We start from the raw sequence: 18,184 nt of genomic DNA, 5'->3' as shown, positions 1-18,184 counted from the left end.
TGGTTTGACACAAAGAACATTAGATACATCCGAAATACAAAAATATATTCGCGGAATTCCGCGGATCTTATGGCCCCAGGACCCCCCCCCCCCCCCCCCCCCCTTCCCCCCCCCAAAAAAATATATATTTTTTTTAACTTAAAAAAATTATTTGGTTGCTTTCAGTTGTTTAAGTTAATATTCAAGTTTGTTTTAAATTTAAAGTCAGGAGAGCCCTCAAAAGAGCTTCTTAAAAGCCATTTTTTCTTCTACAGCAGTGCACTTTTGACCCCAAGAGCGCCCCCATTAACCCAAGGCCGAAAATGTTTCAGCCCTCCAGCTGCCAGGTCAATCACATCCCTGGATGTTAAAGATGCACTCTTACTCCCAAATAAGATTTACCACAATTAAAACAAAAGTTTAATAAACCAAAATGGATGAATAAATGTCGAAATATGGTTCTTATGAAGGATACCAAGTTTAATTTGAAAGAAAGAGGCAGAAAACATGGTATTTCTACCTTATGGGATGATAGTAGATTGCAGTAAATATTTTAGCATTTAACAAACAACTTAAATTATTCACACTTAACCAATTATAACAGTTTGTTATGTTGACAAGAATGCTAATTAAGCAACATGCTGCAAAACATCATGGAGATTTCTCACCGTCAGCTTGACATAAACTATACTATACAGGAAATGTGCAAAATTTGACAGCAAGGACTGAAATATGACTTCAATACAGCAAAAAATCGAGACAGAAAAAGCAGAATTGTTTTATATAGAAACAGAAGGAATTAATTTGGTACGAGTAAAATGTTTTTGACACAACCTTAAAATCGGGATATCAGAGATCAACATAGTGCACTTTGACTGTATTAATGATATAGGAAAAAATTGCTTTGTCTACTTCGATTTTATGCTTTGTTCCTAATACATTGTTCCTTTACAGGTTTGGCAAAGCGTGTCAGAGCCAGGCTTCTGCTGGCATCTACTTCAGAAGTGTATGGAGGTATGTTCTCCGAATGTTTTTGTATTATTTAACTTTTGCATCTTGAAGAACCTTTAGGTATTTGTAGTGAAAGTATTTTATGCGTAAACATGAGTTCCTCCTCTCACCCTCGGGTTTTAGGTTCGATCACAATTTAGGAGCAATTTTACTCGGCCTCTCAATATTGGTATTAGGAAATGGGACTTAATCGATACTTTTTTAGCAATCTGCCAAAGGTGTTTATGTACATATGTAGTGTTCATGAAAGACTATAAAATTTCATTTGAAATTTGGTAAACATAATATATAGTTGCTAATGTGATTGTGTAAACTGAAGCAATTACATAGACCCAGAACTAAAAAAATCATTAAATAATGCCACTTCATAAATTGAGAATAATTAAACTTACTTTGCTGTCCAGAGATAACAAGGTTAGACATTCAATTCAATATTGAAAAAAGTGGATATGTAAGTAAATTAAATTCTTAAATGATTTTTTTGTGAATAAATGAAGAAAAATGCCATTAAAAGCTATGTTCAGATTTTGGCACCATTTCACTTTTTGTTATCCAATATTTCTCTTCCGTTGATTTCGCTTTCGAATAAAAAGATGTTGGGATGGGCAGGAGATGAAAATTCAAAAATAACAATTAAGTGTTTTTTTCTTTTCCCTTATTTTTGACATCTGACCTTGCAGACCCCGAGGTTCACCCCCAGACCGAGGACTACTGGGGCCATGTGAACCCAATTGGGCCCCGGTCATGCTACGACGAGGGAAAGAGGGCCGCCGAATCCCTCTGCTATGCTTACAAAAAACAGGTACAGTTATACAGTCATGTAGTAGATTGCTTCATGGAACTCCCTGTTTGACAATTCAATTGCATTGAAGATTGAACACTGATCTGAGTGTTAGCCCAGCTTTAATGTGGCCTTGCAGTATTGGCATCTTGTTAATAAATTGAATGCATGAAATAAAAAAAAACTTTACCTTGTGAACACCCAAAGTAAATATTTTACTCTTGTAGCTAATATAGCTTTTCAAGGAGTCTTTTGATGATATATATTGTGTTAAACTTTTTCAGCAAGTTGGGACTTTTTGTCATATCTAAAAAATTGTTTGTGCTACAATCATAATACAAATAAGTGAAGTCATTGCCATCAGACAGTTAATTTCAATAACTCTCATTGATCCTGAATACAAGTTATTTCCCCTGATTGATCAAGTTTGGTTAAAATTAAGATTATAGCCTTTGTTTTACTTTGTGGAATGTACATGATGTATTGCTGACTTGTTTGTTACAGGATAATGTGGATATAAGAGTGGCTCGTATATTCAACACGTTTGGACCTAGGATGCACATGAATGATGGCAGAGTGGTGTCCAACTTTATCCTCCAGGCACTGCAAGACCAGCCCATTACAGTATGTTGAGACCCTTGGCCTGTATAAACGTGAATACATTATATCCAGGTCACCAGCTCTTTGTTATGTTTTGTATGTTTGTTATTCATGTCGGACGTTAGCTCATTGAGTTAATGTTTCTTGTTAGCATATAACCGACTTTAAATAAGGGTTCTTGTCTATTGTGTATTCATAAACATCCTAAGTCATTTTCCTATGTTTAGTTTCTCACTTGTCATAGGAAATATAAACTTACCTGGAATGTTTAATTTTCTTTGATAATATTGAACATATATACTTTTGAATAAAAAACTTATTTACCTTTCTTTTAACTTGACTGTGAACATTTAAGGAATATAACTGAAGTTAAGGAATGACTTTTAGGAAAACAGGCCAAGGGCCTGGGGCGGTATTCATAAAGCATCTTAAGACATTTCTTATCTTACATCATTTTCCTATGTTAAGTATCTCTCTTAGCATTTGATATAATAATTAAAAAATATCTGGAATACTTAATTAATGTTGATTTGCTTAAATGTACATGCTTTCATTAAAAGAACACATATACTTTCCTTTTAATTTGATGATGAAAAAAAAGAAATTGTCTTAAGTTAAGATTTTTTTTTATGAATACCGGCCAATGGTCATGTGTTCTAAATTATTAATTTCTTAACTTTTGTCTATTTCTTGAAGTATGATCCCTACTGGTTATCTGATTACACTAGCTAGGGTTCAAGAGGTTGAACTCTTCACCATATGAAATCTTCCATTGGTTCATTTTTTTACTGGTAAGTTTAATTGGACATGAAGCGGGCATGTTTCTCAAAAATGTTGCTAATTGAGAAAAATAAATAACTTTTGCCATAATTGGATTATCTTTCCCTCTTCACAGATATATTGTCAGAGAAAGCAGACCCAGTCATTCCATTGTCAGTGATCTGGTTAGTGGCCTCATTGGTACATGTAACTACAGTATGCCTGTCAACATTGGAAATGAAGAAGTCAATGTTAACTAGTAGTTAGATATCTTTCTCTCTCCACAGATATATGGTAAAGCCTAAAAGAAGAACAGACCAAGATATTCCAGTATGTCTGTGATCTGGTCAATGGCCTTTTGCATGCTGATTTCAATATGCCTGTCAACCTTGGTAATGAAGAATTTTTTTACAGTTGTATCTTTCTCTCAACACAGATATATGGTAAGGGAGAGCAGACCCGGTCATTCCAGTACGTCAGTGACCTGGTCAATGGCCTGATTGGCAACTACACAATGCTTGTCAACCTTGAAATTGAAGGAGTGATGTCAGCTGTATATGTATCTTTCTCTCACCACAGATATATGGTAAGGGAGAGCAGACCCGGTCATTCCAGTACGTCAGTGACCTGGTCAATGGTCTGATTGGCAACTTCACAATGCTTGTCAAACTTGAAATCGAAGGAGACAATGTCAGTTGTATATATCTTCCTCTCTCCACAGATATATGGCAAGGGAGAACAGACCCGGTCATTCCAGTACGTCAGTGACCTGGTCAATGGTCTGATTGGCAACTACACAATGCTTGTCAACCTTGAAATCGAAGGAGACAATATCAGTTGTATATATCTTCCTCTCTCCACAGATATATGGCAAGGGAGAACAGACCCGGTCATTCCAGTACGTCAGTGACCTGGTCAATGGTCTGATTGCTCTCATGAATGGTAACTACTCCATGCCTGTCAACCTTGGAAATCCCGATGAATACACAATCACTGAGTTTGCTGAAGAGATCCTTAAACGTGTTGGTGAGTTTGTAGGCGATGATGTCTTGGGTATTAAAAGCTTCAAACATGGCAGAGCCAAGCTGTTCAGTGATCATTGAGCATCTTGTAATGGACCTTGACAGAGTCGAGGGACATTGTGAGCATGTAAGGCCTATTATCTAGAGAGGAATTTTGTTTTAATGCTATTTGTGTTTCAAATAAAGTTTGCAATTTGTTTTTCAAATGAAATCTGTTATGAATTGACATATTTTGCATGATTTAAGTTCAGTTTATTGGTAATACTTTTTTTCGGTACATTTTTATATATATTTGTTTCTACGCAAATTTTTTTTAACAATTTCAAATGATATCAAACTAAAACTGAATCACTGAGGATCTATAATTAACATAATTATACATCGGCTACTTTAAGCCCATGACCTCTTTGGTGAGTGGTTAATACCTCAGAATGTAATCAACATTAGGCCGATTGTACAGAACTTTGTTAATTTAAGTTAACTTCAACCTTGAATCATTGTTGTTAACTTTAAAATCCAAATTAATGGATACACTGGTAATCTGCAGTATTTCTATCATTGCCTTAAGACAAGTGTTTCAGCTGTTCTTATTATATTGATATTTATAAGCACATCATACAATATTTCACCTTTCATTGTCAACAATGGAGCTGTTAACGATGTTTGATTTTTAAGTTTGTTGAACTTCTTACAATTTTAACATTTTCTGCAGGGGGAAAGAGCAAGATAGTTCACAAGCAGAAGCCCATTGATGACCCAAAGAAACGGAAACCGGACATATCCCTTGCCAAACAGGAGCTCAAGTGGGAACCAAAGGTAGGTATCACCTGCTGGTGGGTGGGGCTAATCTGGGTGTAGAGTTAAATAAGACAAGTTTTAGTAACTTGCTATTTTTACGGTTTAGGTTTAATAATATTTAATGAGAATATCAATGCAAATTTTATACAATATTTAAACCAACATTATAAAATCAATCATGCCAAGGGATTGGGCCAAGAGATTTTTTTTTATGGACAATCTGATCATATAAGTTCATGAAAAGCATGCATTATTAATAATTCACCTGAAAAATTTAGTATCAGTGCTTAGAATACAATATACATTTTCGGTGATCATTATGTACGAGGCTTACTCATGCAGGTGTTTAAAGGTCCGCCTACTGCCTCTTATCCAATGCACACGCCTTGCGTCAGATTTTGCATTGACATTGTGTCAACCAATGAGGTTTTATTCTAAGACCTAAGTTGACCTGAAGTAATATCATAAACATCATAATAATTAAAAAGGGCTTATTTCCTATGCCCAGTCCACCCATTCTTAATCATTAAGATTTTCCTTTATGTCATCTAATGAGCAGTCATTAACTCCAAGTTAGATTCCATTAAAGTCAGAAACTGAAGTATAATTTACTCCCGAATAATGTGCCAAAACTTTCAGTATCACTTTCAGTTCTGGAAGTACAAAAACTTATTTTGGTGAAAAATCAAGTAGTAAAGGCCTCAGAATACCAAAACCAGGATTCAATGTACTCTATGGCCACATTTTAAAAGGAAAATGAAATCAAATTTTGAGATTGTTTTCAAATTCTTGTTTTCAAATTCTTGTTTTTAATTATTTGAAATTTTAAGTATATACGGTAGTTGAATAATAGTGGAAACTTCTCTTAGAGTTCATGAGGCATAACTTTTCGTATTTCAGAGGAAAACTTCCAATAATGATGTTAAGGAAGTTCATACTTCCAGTTTCAAATTCTATAAGAAGCCCTTTGTTTAGTCCACACTTTATGTTTGGAATTACTTGTTTACCCATTTCAAATGTGATCATCTCTGTTTGCAGATAAAGGTCATGGACGGGGTTGATAAAACCATTGAATATTTCCGAGAGGAGCTGCGTTATTCAAACATGCTACCAGAGGGCCACAGTAAAAGTCAAACAGACCCTACCGAAGATGATGTCGATTAACCTCTTTGACTCATCTTTGAAATCATCAGCGCCTTAACTCATGTCAGTTGATGGAAATAGCCACAATTAAAACCTACAAGTTCTGCCACAGTCTAGGTCAAGTGGACGCCATAAACGTCTGTGACTAAAATCTTCGAAATTGGCGGAATTATTTATGACCATGGACATGAGCCAAATATTAAGTTAGATTTTGGCTTAATGCTCTACTGTCAATGAATAAATGTGTTAAATTTTTTGCTTTAAGCATACATTTAAGCTGTGATTAACTGGTATATTTAGCCCAAGATAAGAGGGTATATTAAGTAGACAATGGGCCAATTTTTGTTATTTCACATGTAAAAAATAACAATGATGTCGTTAATCAAGTTGTTATATTAAAAAGTTCTGAGAAATTGGCCCATTGAAAAACAGCTACTTTCAGAATTTTATAACAAAATGTGCATTTCAATTGCATGGAAGTAGTTATATATATATATCAAGTTATGAGCATTATAGAAATCATGCAAAACATACTTAATTTAAAAAAGGGAAAAGCTAATGTTTTAGTACTTGCAATATACATCCATTTTAATTATAAAAACTGCATATTGTAATGCGTGTCTTAATTAATATTCAAGAACAAAGCTATTTCAAGTTTACAATTGAACAGAGTTAGCTGAAGGTAGGGTGACTGAATTAGTTAGAAATCAAACAATCATTTGTAGTATCAAAATTTCAATGGTGTTTTGGAATCATTTTTCATCTAAACCCTTGTAAATGGAACCTGCACTTTTTTAAGATTCAATATGGTATTGGTATTTTTCAATACGGTATTGGTATTTTATGATTTACGGTATTTAAATTTAACCTGAAATGTGGTCTTTATAATCAGTTTATAATAACATTGTATGTACATTTTCGTTGCTAATTATACCTTTGTTTATTTGAGAAATGCTAAGTAGTTGTAGCTGTTAAAAACATCAATCATTTGTGCCATCTAAGCAGACTCAACCCAGGCCCAATTATCACACAAGTATGCAAGCCAATTTTCAATCTCACTTTACTACAGAAAAGCAAAGTTTGATTAAAAATCTTGTATGTTTTTATACTTTTTGAAAACGTATTTTCTCAAAGTATGTGTTGACAAAAAGATTTTATCAATATTTTAAAGAAAACTAGGTCTAGAGTGAAAAATATACTTGAGTAATTGTTTAAAAAACAATAAATTGTACTCAAATAAATTTTGGGCTGCAGAATTTGTTTCCCTTGGAACCTTGACTTAAGGCATTTATCAAGATATTCTATGGTAAATTGCGCTATTAAAAGGTGTAAAAACATAAATGTAATGTTTTTTAAATTTAATAATTTTTAATGCTATGTGATAAAATGAATTGAGACTGAGATTGAGTGTTTACTTAAGTATTTGGGGTCTGGGGCAGTGATTAGGAACAGTCTCAAGTCTGAGTTCAGACTCAAGACTCATTATGGCAAAACTTCATTTCATTGCAATTTTCCTTCTATCAAAGCATTGATGTTGAAATTAACTGAAATATATTACTATTTGAAAGTTTTACTATTATTTACATAAATTTCTGTTAAAGAAATGGAATAAAATAAATGTGATTCTTATTCCTTCATTAAAATTCCTGAGTCTAGACTTGGACTTGAGACTGTTCGTATTCATGGCCCCTGGTCTGACTCAGACTTAGAAATGCACTTTAATTAAAATACAGAAAATCATATTCACTTCTTTCATTTTACAAAAATGAATATGATAAGTTGTAAAATTTCATACAGTAATCAAGTCCAGCAAATTTCATCATTAAAAATAGACTGGAAAGATAGTTACAATGAAATGAAGATTTGCAGTTCTGCCACTTGAGTCTGAACTCAGACTTGAGACTGTTTGTAACCATAGCCCATGACGTCTTCAATTTAATTATGCAAACTTACATATTTAGGTTGGCCTTGTCTGTATTATAGATAAAACTTAATGTGCATATTGTTTAACACACAAGAAGTTATGAAGTTATTGTTAATTTCAATACTACGCTCTGATTGGATGAATGCAACATCATTTAACCAATGAAACAAGATGTTTCAATTATGGGCTGTTCTTTTATGTATAGCTTCAGTACATTCTACTTCATTTTAAATGTGATAAATAATTAATCTAATTGTAGATTAAAGTATTTAATGAAAATATTATTGACGTGAGTTTGTATAAAAGGCTCTTAAATGTGTTAATTATTTTTTTCATTCTAAGCAATGCTTACATGTTGTAAATAGAAAAATAAATGTTTATGTTTTTCTTCTTTACTATGATTAACAATTTGTAACATAAGGTGCAGCCGGCAAAGAGCTTATTTATAAGTATAAAACATTATCTTCAGGTATCAGAACTGCATTTACAGTTGAAACACGTTCGCTTGATATCCCAGAGTCCAGCCAAAATCCCTCTCACAAGTATTGAGCCAAGCAGGAATACTTACACAGAGTCCTTTACATCTAGTTTGAGCCAACGAGGATATTGAGCCAAGCGATATCGAGCCAACAGGTTTTGACTGTTAAATGAGGGCCAGGACCCCATTCCAATGAAATATTTTAGTCGTAAATTTTATCCTGATTAAGACTACTCAGGGACATGCATAATGTTAAAGCTGCACTCTCACTGATATACCATTTTTACAATTTTATTTTTTTTTGTCTTGGAAAGAGATTTTTGCGTAAATATCTGCAAACCAATGACATAAGATTGGTGACAAAAAATCAGATCATTGACTTATATTTCCGTTCGAAAATTAGTGTTTTATGGCTTAAACCTTACTAACAGCAGAAAAATGCATAAAACATCAATTTTTGAACTTAAATATAAAAATCTGCAATCTAATTTTTTGTCAGCAGTCTTGTATCACTGATTTCCATGGATTTTCGCCAAAATTTGCTCGTTCCAAGACAAAAAATAAAGAAGTCGTCTAAACGTTCAATCTGTTAGAGTGCAGCTTTAAGGGGCGAATCTATATGATTAATGTCCTAAAGATAGTTTAAGCGAAAAACAGGATTTAGCCTGGAAATTATGATTTTTAAAACAATACGATCTTTATATTATAACGGGGTCCTGGGGTAGTTAGATCAAATTTGATGTAATTTTTTACTTTTTGTTTGTACCTATTTTGTAAATTTTTAAAGACATAGACTGCTGATAGTGCATTGTGGTGTTTACCATGTGACATCAAATTTTGATAACAAAAAGGTTTGATTTTTTAGTGTGTTTTTATTGTCTTTCTTAATATAGGGAAAAAAGCAAAATGATCATGCTTGCCTGGTCCTTTTTGCCTAAGGTAAGCGATTTAGCCACTGAGTGTATAAAAATAGAAGAAGTTCTTTCGATAAGGTGATGATATGTGCTGTTTTAAAACTCTGTTATATACATGCATAATTTATACATCTTATTTACGCATAATTATATTGTTACAAAACTTTTTTTTATTTCTCTTTCATTAAAAACTCAAGAATGAAACATTATTTGTTTCCCAAATTTTCCTGTAAATAATTTGCAGTGAACTAACCTTTGCAAAAAAACAATAATTCATTTCCCGGTTTAAAGTGAGTATCTAGTCACATTTAATTATTATATTTAACGTAGATCATATTAGCTGTAGGCTACAGCTACAGTAGCATCAAACAATATTATTCGGGAGTTCTATCCTTATTGCATTTATATTAATAAGGCGAGATCTTGGTATCCATTTTTTATATCAATTTTCTAACAATTTCATTCCTAATCATTCCATATTAAAGCATTTTGTGTTTTACTGTGAGTATTGTCAGGAAGTTTAATTGTGTTCTCTGCTTTTAATGATGAAGCAAGGCAGAACATTTTTGCAAGGCCAAGGATTTTTTTTTTTTAAAGGCCAGTGGATTTTTTATAATTTTTTTAGGCCAGAAAAAAAACATTTTTATTTCTTTTAAGGCCAGGAAAAAAACATTTCTGTTTTAATAGAGGACAGTGGAAAACATTTTATATAAGGTATATAAGGCTGTTTTTAGATTTTCATCCCTACCCTTCAGCTCCTGTCCGAAACCCTGGCCTTTTAGATCTTACAAGAAGTGGTTGAACTCATCATTAGCTTCTCCATTTTTCCAAAAAAATAAATGAAGGTAGTGTCCATCAGCCTTGGTGTTGTTGTAGTCATAAGCATTGTTGTACATATTTTAATAAAACAAAGAAATCCTATAGGGAAAAGGGAGGGCAGTCCCATTTAAAAGTGCCTTTCTGGGGGTATCTGTATAAATGGAATAGTCTTAAAGGAACTCGCTCATGTTTTTTGACCAAAAAATATTTTTCACGGTAATGCATCTGAAAACACTCATTTTATCATTATTTTACTCTATGATATGTGTGTGAAGGATATTTTGTCCTTTTAACAATTTATTGGTAACATCACGATACATAGTCAATCAACCATCACGAAACAACAAACCCGTTATAAATGCTTATGAAAATTGTGGTCTTCAAAGACGATATTTGAGCAATTATTAACATTTGCTGAAGGGTTTCAGCTTTTGGTATCTTAAGTTTTAACTTTCCTAATGATTTGCCACACTTTATTCCATTATACAAAAAAAGTGCATTTTACAAAATCATGAGCGAGTCTCTTGAAGAAAGTTTATGTGTTCATTATATGAAATTCACTGGTGCATATATTTGGAATAATTTTTCTGAATATGTCTTTTATCACTCGCTACTATATATGACATATTTGGGCAATTGTTTAGAACGTTGTTAAAATTGCCGACGTTGTTAACATCATCTTTGTTAACTTTTAAATCGTTACTGCTCTGGAAGTTTTAACGTATTTTTATCAAGGTTTGATACTATGGTTTCAGCTGTACTTGTTTCTATTCAAATTTGGGAGCGAATCATCAAACATTTCATGTTTAAAAGTTAACAACGAAGTTGTTAATCACTTTGTTAACTGAAACAAAGTTCTGAACAGTCGGTCCATAGGTTTTATGTGCTTGCTGAATTTTGGACCGTTTTGATAAATTTGATAAAAATGATCAATGCTTATTTATGAGGGGAAGTTTCATACAGTCTGATGTTATTTTTAGAATATGACTGTTTTTCTCAAGTCTGTTGTAAAATGCGTTAGTGTTGTATGTAATGTTGTTTAATCAAATTGAAGAAATATTTAAGTAATGTTATACATTTTTGATATAATTTGTATGCTTATAACTGGCATTTAATATTGATAACAAGGCTAGTGAAATTTTAGATGATTAATTTTGAAAAAAAATTGAGTTTTTCAATTTCAATTTTACATTTTTTCAGATATTGTCTTGAAATCCATTTGAACTTACTTATCAATGTGATAAAATCATTTAATCAATATACTTTGTTTGCCATATAGCCTATTTTTTTTTTAAATTAAATGTACAAAGAATGTAATTTTTGTGTCACCTGCAAAGCATGGCAGACACATAGGGATTACATTGTCTGGTGTCGTTGTCATCTGCACTACTTGGTATGCGTTGTTGTCATCAGTGCACTACTTTGTATAGTGTCCTCATCATATGCCCATACTTTGTATGGTGTTGTTGTCATCTGCACTACTTTGTTGGTGTCATTGTCATATGCAATACTTTTTCTGTGTGGTCATCTTATGCATCACTTTGTCTGGTGTTGTCATCAGCTGCACCAGTGTCTGCTTTGGCGTGATACTTTCTATTTCAAAACTTCTGAACAATTTTGTGTAGAGTCCTGTTGGTATACACATTTACCTGCTCATTAGATGACCCCTATTGATTATGAGTCAAAGGTCAAGGTCATGGTGTCTTTTACTACTAGGCAGGCGCTACATCTGCGCCGTGGAATTCTAGTTTGTTTCTTGCACAATACTGATGCAGTAGGTTTTTCACTTTTATGGATTCATCTGCCATTTATTTTCATTTATTTATTCATGGTTATTTAATATTTATTTTCCTTAGCTCAAAATTAAAAGTGTTAGTTTCATGATTGTTATCAAAATAGATGTTACAGATTTTTTTTAAATTTGTGTTACACTTCCCATGTACACATTCTAATTATTGTAAATATTGTTTTCAACAGTCTACATGTATCAACATTTCTGCTTATATTTTCTTGTCTTATTTTGTAGAGCAAATGAAAATATCAAATTGGCAGAATGTTTAGATCTTTGTTAAAGGTAACAATGTTGTTAACGGCATCGTTGTTAAATTTTAAGTCTTAACTGCTCTGGAAGTTAAATGGATTCACTTGTGATCTGTTATATTTTACAACTTTCCTTCAGCTGTATTTATTATACCCCCGACAAACGAAGTTTGAAGGGGGTATATTGGAGTCACCCTGTGGTCGGTCCGTCGGTTTTGTCGGTCGGTCCGTTGCAATTTACCTTGTCCGGAGCATAACTTAAAGACTACTGGATGGAATTGGATTAAACTTCATACAATGATATAAGGTATAATGAGAGGAAGTACAGTGTACAATAACCATAACTCTATTCTTGCTTATTACTGAGTTATTGCCCTTTGTTACTTTTGTTTGTCCGGAGTATAACTTGAAAAGTACTGGATGGAATTCATTGGAACTTCATACAATGGTAAAGCACAATGAGAGGAAGTGTAGTGTTCAAGAACCATAACTCTACTATAGCTAATTACTGAGTTATTGCCCTTTATTTGTTTTTTTGCTGTCAAATATTTTTCCAGACATTAACTTGCAAACTACAAGATGGAATTTATTAAAACTTCATACAATGGTAAAGCACAATGAGATGAAGTGCAGTGCACAAGAACCATAACTCTATTTCAGCCAATTACAGAGTTACTGCCCTTTGTTACTTTTTTCTTGTCCGGAGCATAACTTGAAAACTATTGGATGGAATTTAATAAAACTTCATACAGTGATAGATCATAATGAGAGAGAGCAGTGTACAGGAACCGCAATTCTATTTCAGTCAATTACAGAGCTACTGCCCTTTGTTACTTTTTCTTTTCCGGAGCATGACTTGAAAACTATTGGATGGAATTTGATAAAACTTCATACAGTGATAGATCATAATGAGAGGGAGTGCAGTGTATAGGAACTGCAATTCTATTTCAGCCAATTACAGAGTTGCAGCCCTTTGTTACTTTTTCTTGTCCTGAGCATAACTTGAAAACTATTGGATGGAATTTAATAAAACTTCATACAGTGATAGATCATAATGAGAGGGAGTACAGGAGCCGCAATTCTATTTCAGCTAATTACAGAGTTATTGCCCTTTGTTATTTTTTCTTGTCCGTAGCATTACTTGAAAACTACCGGATATAATGTAATAAAACTTAATACAATGGTACAGCACAATGAGAAGGAGTTCAGTGTACATGAATCATTACACTATATTAGCAAATTACAGAGTTATTGCCTTTTTCTGTGTTTTTTATGTCAAACTTTTGTCTGTACAGTAACTTGAAAACTACTAGATGGAATTTCAGAAAACTTCATACAATGATGGGGTATTAATCACCTTCAGTGATAGCTCTAGTTTATAATAAAATATGCGAGGTCATCATCAATTACTTCGCTTTCAACGTTGTCGTTTCTCACGTTGTTAACTTTAACTGAGTTCTGACATTAGTCGACGCAATGTTTATTTGTTAATTTTGTAACATTTTTGATTTGAGACAAATTGTGTACAACAAAAGCCACTGATTATTAAAAGAAAATCCAAATAATTTTATAATTGATCACAATTACAATTGTTAACAATTCAATTTGGTGTATGTTTGATTTATTGATTGAAGATTAAATCCCAAATGAAACCTGTGAGTCTCAGTTGTTTTTAAACAAGAAATTAAATGCAGAATATGATTGGAAAATGCTGATTAATTCACATGAATTCTTTCTTGGGGAAAAAATAATGCATGGACGCGGAACCTTGTTATTATCCTAGGGTCACCCTTAAAATTGTTTCTTTGCAGTGACCCAATCCTGATTATTTTTCGATGGATTAGTAGGCTGAGTCTCATTTTTAAGCTAGGGCAATGGCCAAGCAATGGAGTAAGGCAAAGTCCCTGTGGTAAGGCTGGACAAAGGCCCGACAATGTTGTGGGATGAGAGCCCAGCAATGAGGTTTAGCTAATTCCTGAAGAAAAGGTGGGTCAAAGGTCGAGCAATGAAGTGGGGCAAATACCGACCATTGTCTTATTATAATAAAATATTCATTTTATTTTTAATCCGAACTTTGAGGTTGGGGAAAGGCCCTGCAATTAGGTGGGGCCAAAACCTGGCAATGAGGCAAGGCAAAAACTCAACATTGAGGCTGGGCAATGGCCAAGCAATGAGGTGGGGAAATGCAATGTGACTAAACATTGACTCAACATTGAGGTGGAAAAACGAAAACACTAAGGCGGGAAAATGGCCTTTCAATGAGGCGGGACAATGGCCATGCGATGAGGCAAAGTGAAGATTAACATTGAGGCGGGAGAAATGCCAAGCAATGAGATGAGCCAATGGTCCTGCAGTGGTGGGGCAATAGTCCTGCAGTGGTGGGGCAATAGTCCTGCAATAAGGTAGGACAAAGGCTTGACAATGAGGCCGGAGAAATGCCAAGCAATGAGATGAGCCAATGGTCCTGCAGTGGTGGGGCAATAGTCCTGCAATAAGGTAGGACAAAGGCTTGACAATGAGGCGGGGGAAAGGCCAAGCAATGAGATGAGCCAATGGTCCTGCAGTGGTGGGGAAATAGTCCTGCAATAAGGTAGGACAAAGGCTTGACAATGAGGCCGGAGAAATGCCAAGCAATGAGATGAGCCAATGGTCCTGCAGTGGTGGGGCAAAAGTCTTGCAATGAGGTAGGACAAAGACTTTACATTGAGGCGGGGGAAAGGCCAATCAATGAGGTTGGACAATGGCCCAGCAATGAGGTAAGACAAAGGCTTGACATTGAGTATGAGGAAAGGCCAAGCATATTATTGGACTATGGCCAAGGAATGAGGCAGAACAAAAACTCTGAGGCGGGGGAAAGGCCAAGCAATGAGGTTGGGCGATGGCCCAGCAATGAGGCAGGACACAAGACTGACGTTGAGGCTGGAGAAATGCCAAGCATAAGGTTAGACTATGGCCAAGCAATGAGGCAGAACAATGACTCAACATTGAGGCGGGAGGCCAAGCAATAAAGTTGGACAAAGGTCCAGAAATGAGGCAGGACACAGACTCAAACTTGAGACTGGAGGATGGCCAAGCCATGACGTTAGACAATGACCAAGTAATAAGGCAGAACAAAAGTTCAACATTGAGGTTGAAGGAAGGCCAAGCCATGACGTTAGACAGTGACCAAGTAATAAGGCAGAACAAATGTTCAACATTGAGGCTGAAGGATGGCCAAGTCATGACGTTAGACAGTGACCAAGTAATAAGGCAGAACAAATGTTCAAAAAACATTGAGGCTAGAGGTAGGCCAAGTCATGACGTTAGACAGTGACCAAGTAATAAGGCAGAACAAAGGTTCAACATTGAGGCTGAAGGAAGGCCAAGCCATGACGTTAGACAGTGACCAAGTAATAAGGCAGAACAAATGTTCAACATTGAGGCTAGAGGTAGGCCAAGCCATGACGTTAGAAAATGACCAAGTAATAAGGCAGAACAATGGTTCAACATTGAGACTAGAGGTAGGCCACGCCATGACGTTAGACAATGACCAAGTAATAAGGCAGAACAAATGTTCAACATTGAGGCTAGAGGTAGGCCAAGCCATGACGTTAGACAGTGACCAAGTAATAAGGCAGAACAAATGTTCAACATTGAGACTAGAGGTAGGCCAAGCCATGACGTTAGACAGTGACCAAGTAATAAGGCAGAACAAAGGTTCAACATTGAGACTAGAGGTAGGCCACGCCATGACGTTAGACAGTGACCAAGTAATAAGGCAGAACAAATGTTCAACATTGAGACTAGAGGTAGGCCAAGCCATGACGTTAGACAGTGACCAAGTAATAAGGCAGAACAAATGTTCAACATTGAGGCTAGAGGTAGGCCAAGCCATGACGTTAGAAAATGACCAAGTAATAAGGCAGAACAAAGGTTCAACATTGAGACTAGAGGTAGGCCTCGCCATGACGTTAGACAATGACCAAGTAATAAGGCAGAACAAATGTTCAACATTGAGGCTAGAGGTAGGCCAAGCCATGACGTTAGACAGTGACCAAATAATAAGGCAGAACAAAGGTTCAACATTGAGGCTAGAGGTAGGCCACGCCATGACGTTAGACAGTGACCAAGTAATAAGGCAGAACAAATGTTCAACATTGAGGCTAGAGGTAGGCCAAGCCATGACGTTAGAAAATGACCAAGTAATAAGGCAGAACAAAGGTTCAACATTGAGGCTAGAGGTAGGCCAAGCCATGACGTTAGACAATGACCAAGTAATAAGGCAGAACAAAGGTTCAACATTGAGACTAGAGGTAGGCCACGCCATGACGTTAGACAGTGACCAAGTAATAAGGCAGAACAAATGTTCAACATTGAGGCTAGAGGTAGGCCAAGCCATGACGTTAGAAAATGACCAAGTAATAAGGCAGAACAAAGGTTCAACATTGAGACTAGAGGTAGGCCACGCCATGACGTTAGACAGTGACCAAGTAATAAGGCAGAACAAAGGTTCAACATTGAGACTAGAGGTAGGCCACGCCATGACGTTAGACAGTGACCAAGTAATAAGGCAGAACAAAGGTTCAACATTGAGGCTAGAGGTAGGCCACGCCATGACGTTAGACAGTGACCAAGTAATAAGGCAGAACAAATGTTCAACATTGAGGCTGAAGGTAGGCCAAGCCATGACGTTAGACAGTGACCAAGTAATAAGGCAGAACAAATGTTCAACATTGAGACTAGAGGTAGGCCAAGCCATGACGTTAGACAGTGACCAAGTAATAAGGCAGAACAAAGGTTCAACATTGAGGCTAGAGGTAGGCCAAGTCATGACGTTAGACAGTGACCAAGTAATAAGGCAGAACAAATGTTCAACATTGAGACTAGAGGTAGGCCAAGCCATGACGTTAGACAGTGACCAAGTAATAAGGCAGAACAAATGTTCAACATTGAGGCTAGAGGTAGGCCACGCCATGACGTTAGACAGTGACCAAGTAATAAGGCAGAACAACAGTTCAACATTGAGACTAGAGGTAGGCCACGCCATGACGTTAGAAAATGACCAAGTAATAAGGCAGAACAAAGGTTCAACATTGAGGCTAGAGGTAGGCCACGCCATGACGTTAGACAGTGACCAAGCAATAAGGCAGAACAAAGGTTCAACATTGAGGCTAGAGGTAGGCCAAGTCATGACGTTAGACAGTGACCAAGTAATAAGGCAGAACAAATGTTCAACATTGAGGCTGAAGGAAGGCCAAGCCATGACGTTAGAAAATGACCAAGTAATAAGGCAGAACAAAGGTTCAACATTGAGGCTAGAGGTAGGCCACGCCATGACGTTAGACAGTGACCAAGTAATAAGGCAGAACAAAGGTTCAACATTGAGGCTAGAGGTAGGCCACGCCATGACGTTAGACAGTGACCAAGTAATAAGGCAGAACAAAGGTTCAACATTGAGGCTGAAGGAAGGCCAAGCCATGACGTTAGACAGTGACCAAGTAATAAGGCAGAACAAAGGTTCAACATTGAGGCTAGAGGTAGGCCAAGCCATGACGTTAGACAGTGACCAAGTAATAAGGCAGAACAAATGTTCAACATTGATGTTGAAGGAAGGCCAAGCCATGACGTTAGACAGTGACCAAGTAATAAGGCAGAACAAAGGTTCAACATTGAGGCTGAAGGAAGGCCAAGCCATGACGTTAGACAGTGACCAAGTAATAAGGCAGAACAAAGGTTCAACATTGAGACTAGAGGTAGGCCACGCCATGACGTTAGAAAATGACCAAGTAATAAGGCAGAACAAAGGTTCAACATTGAGACTAGAGGTAGGCCACGCCATGACGTTAGACAGTGACCAAGTAATAAAGCAGAACAATTGTTCAACATTGAGACTAGAGGTAGTCCAAGCCATGACGTTAGAAAATGACCAAGTAATAA

The 18,184-nt window shown here is 35.7% G+C and overlaps 1 protein-coding gene across 1 annotated transcript in view; it reads left to right on the top strand.

Annotated features, from left to right (window-relative positions):
* Nucleotides 1–13,924, top strand: part of LOC128219877 (UDP-glucuronic acid decarboxylase 1-like) — a 32,209-nt gene extending 18,285 nt beyond the window's left edge. Inside the window, exons 7-12 of the mRNA XM_052928013.1 lie at nucleotides 934–993; nucleotides 1,671–1,792; nucleotides 2,276–2,395; nucleotides 3,994–4,156; nucleotides 4,865–4,968; nucleotides 5,989–13,924. Coding sequence (XP_052783973.1) covers nucleotides 934–993; nucleotides 1,671–1,792; nucleotides 2,276–2,395; nucleotides 3,994–4,156; nucleotides 4,865–4,968; nucleotides 5,989–6,114 — 695 coding nt within the window. The 3' untranslated portion in view covers nucleotides 6,115–13,924. The remainder of the gene's footprint in view (nucleotides 1–933; nucleotides 994–1,670; nucleotides 1,793–2,275; nucleotides 2,396–3,993; nucleotides 4,157–4,864; nucleotides 4,969–5,988) is intronic.
* The last annotated feature ends 4,260 nt before the right edge of the window (nucleotides 13,925–18,184 follow it).

The sequence above is a fragment of the Mya arenaria genome, chromosome 15, assembly GCF_026914265.1.
Source record: "Mya arenaria isolate MELC-2E11 chromosome 15, ASM2691426v1".
Taxonomy (NCBI): domain Eukaryota; kingdom Metazoa; phylum Mollusca; class Bivalvia; order Myida; family Myidae; genus Mya; species Mya arenaria.
Note: the sequence above shows the minus strand (reverse complement) of the source record. Positions and strands in the feature narration are given on the sequence as shown.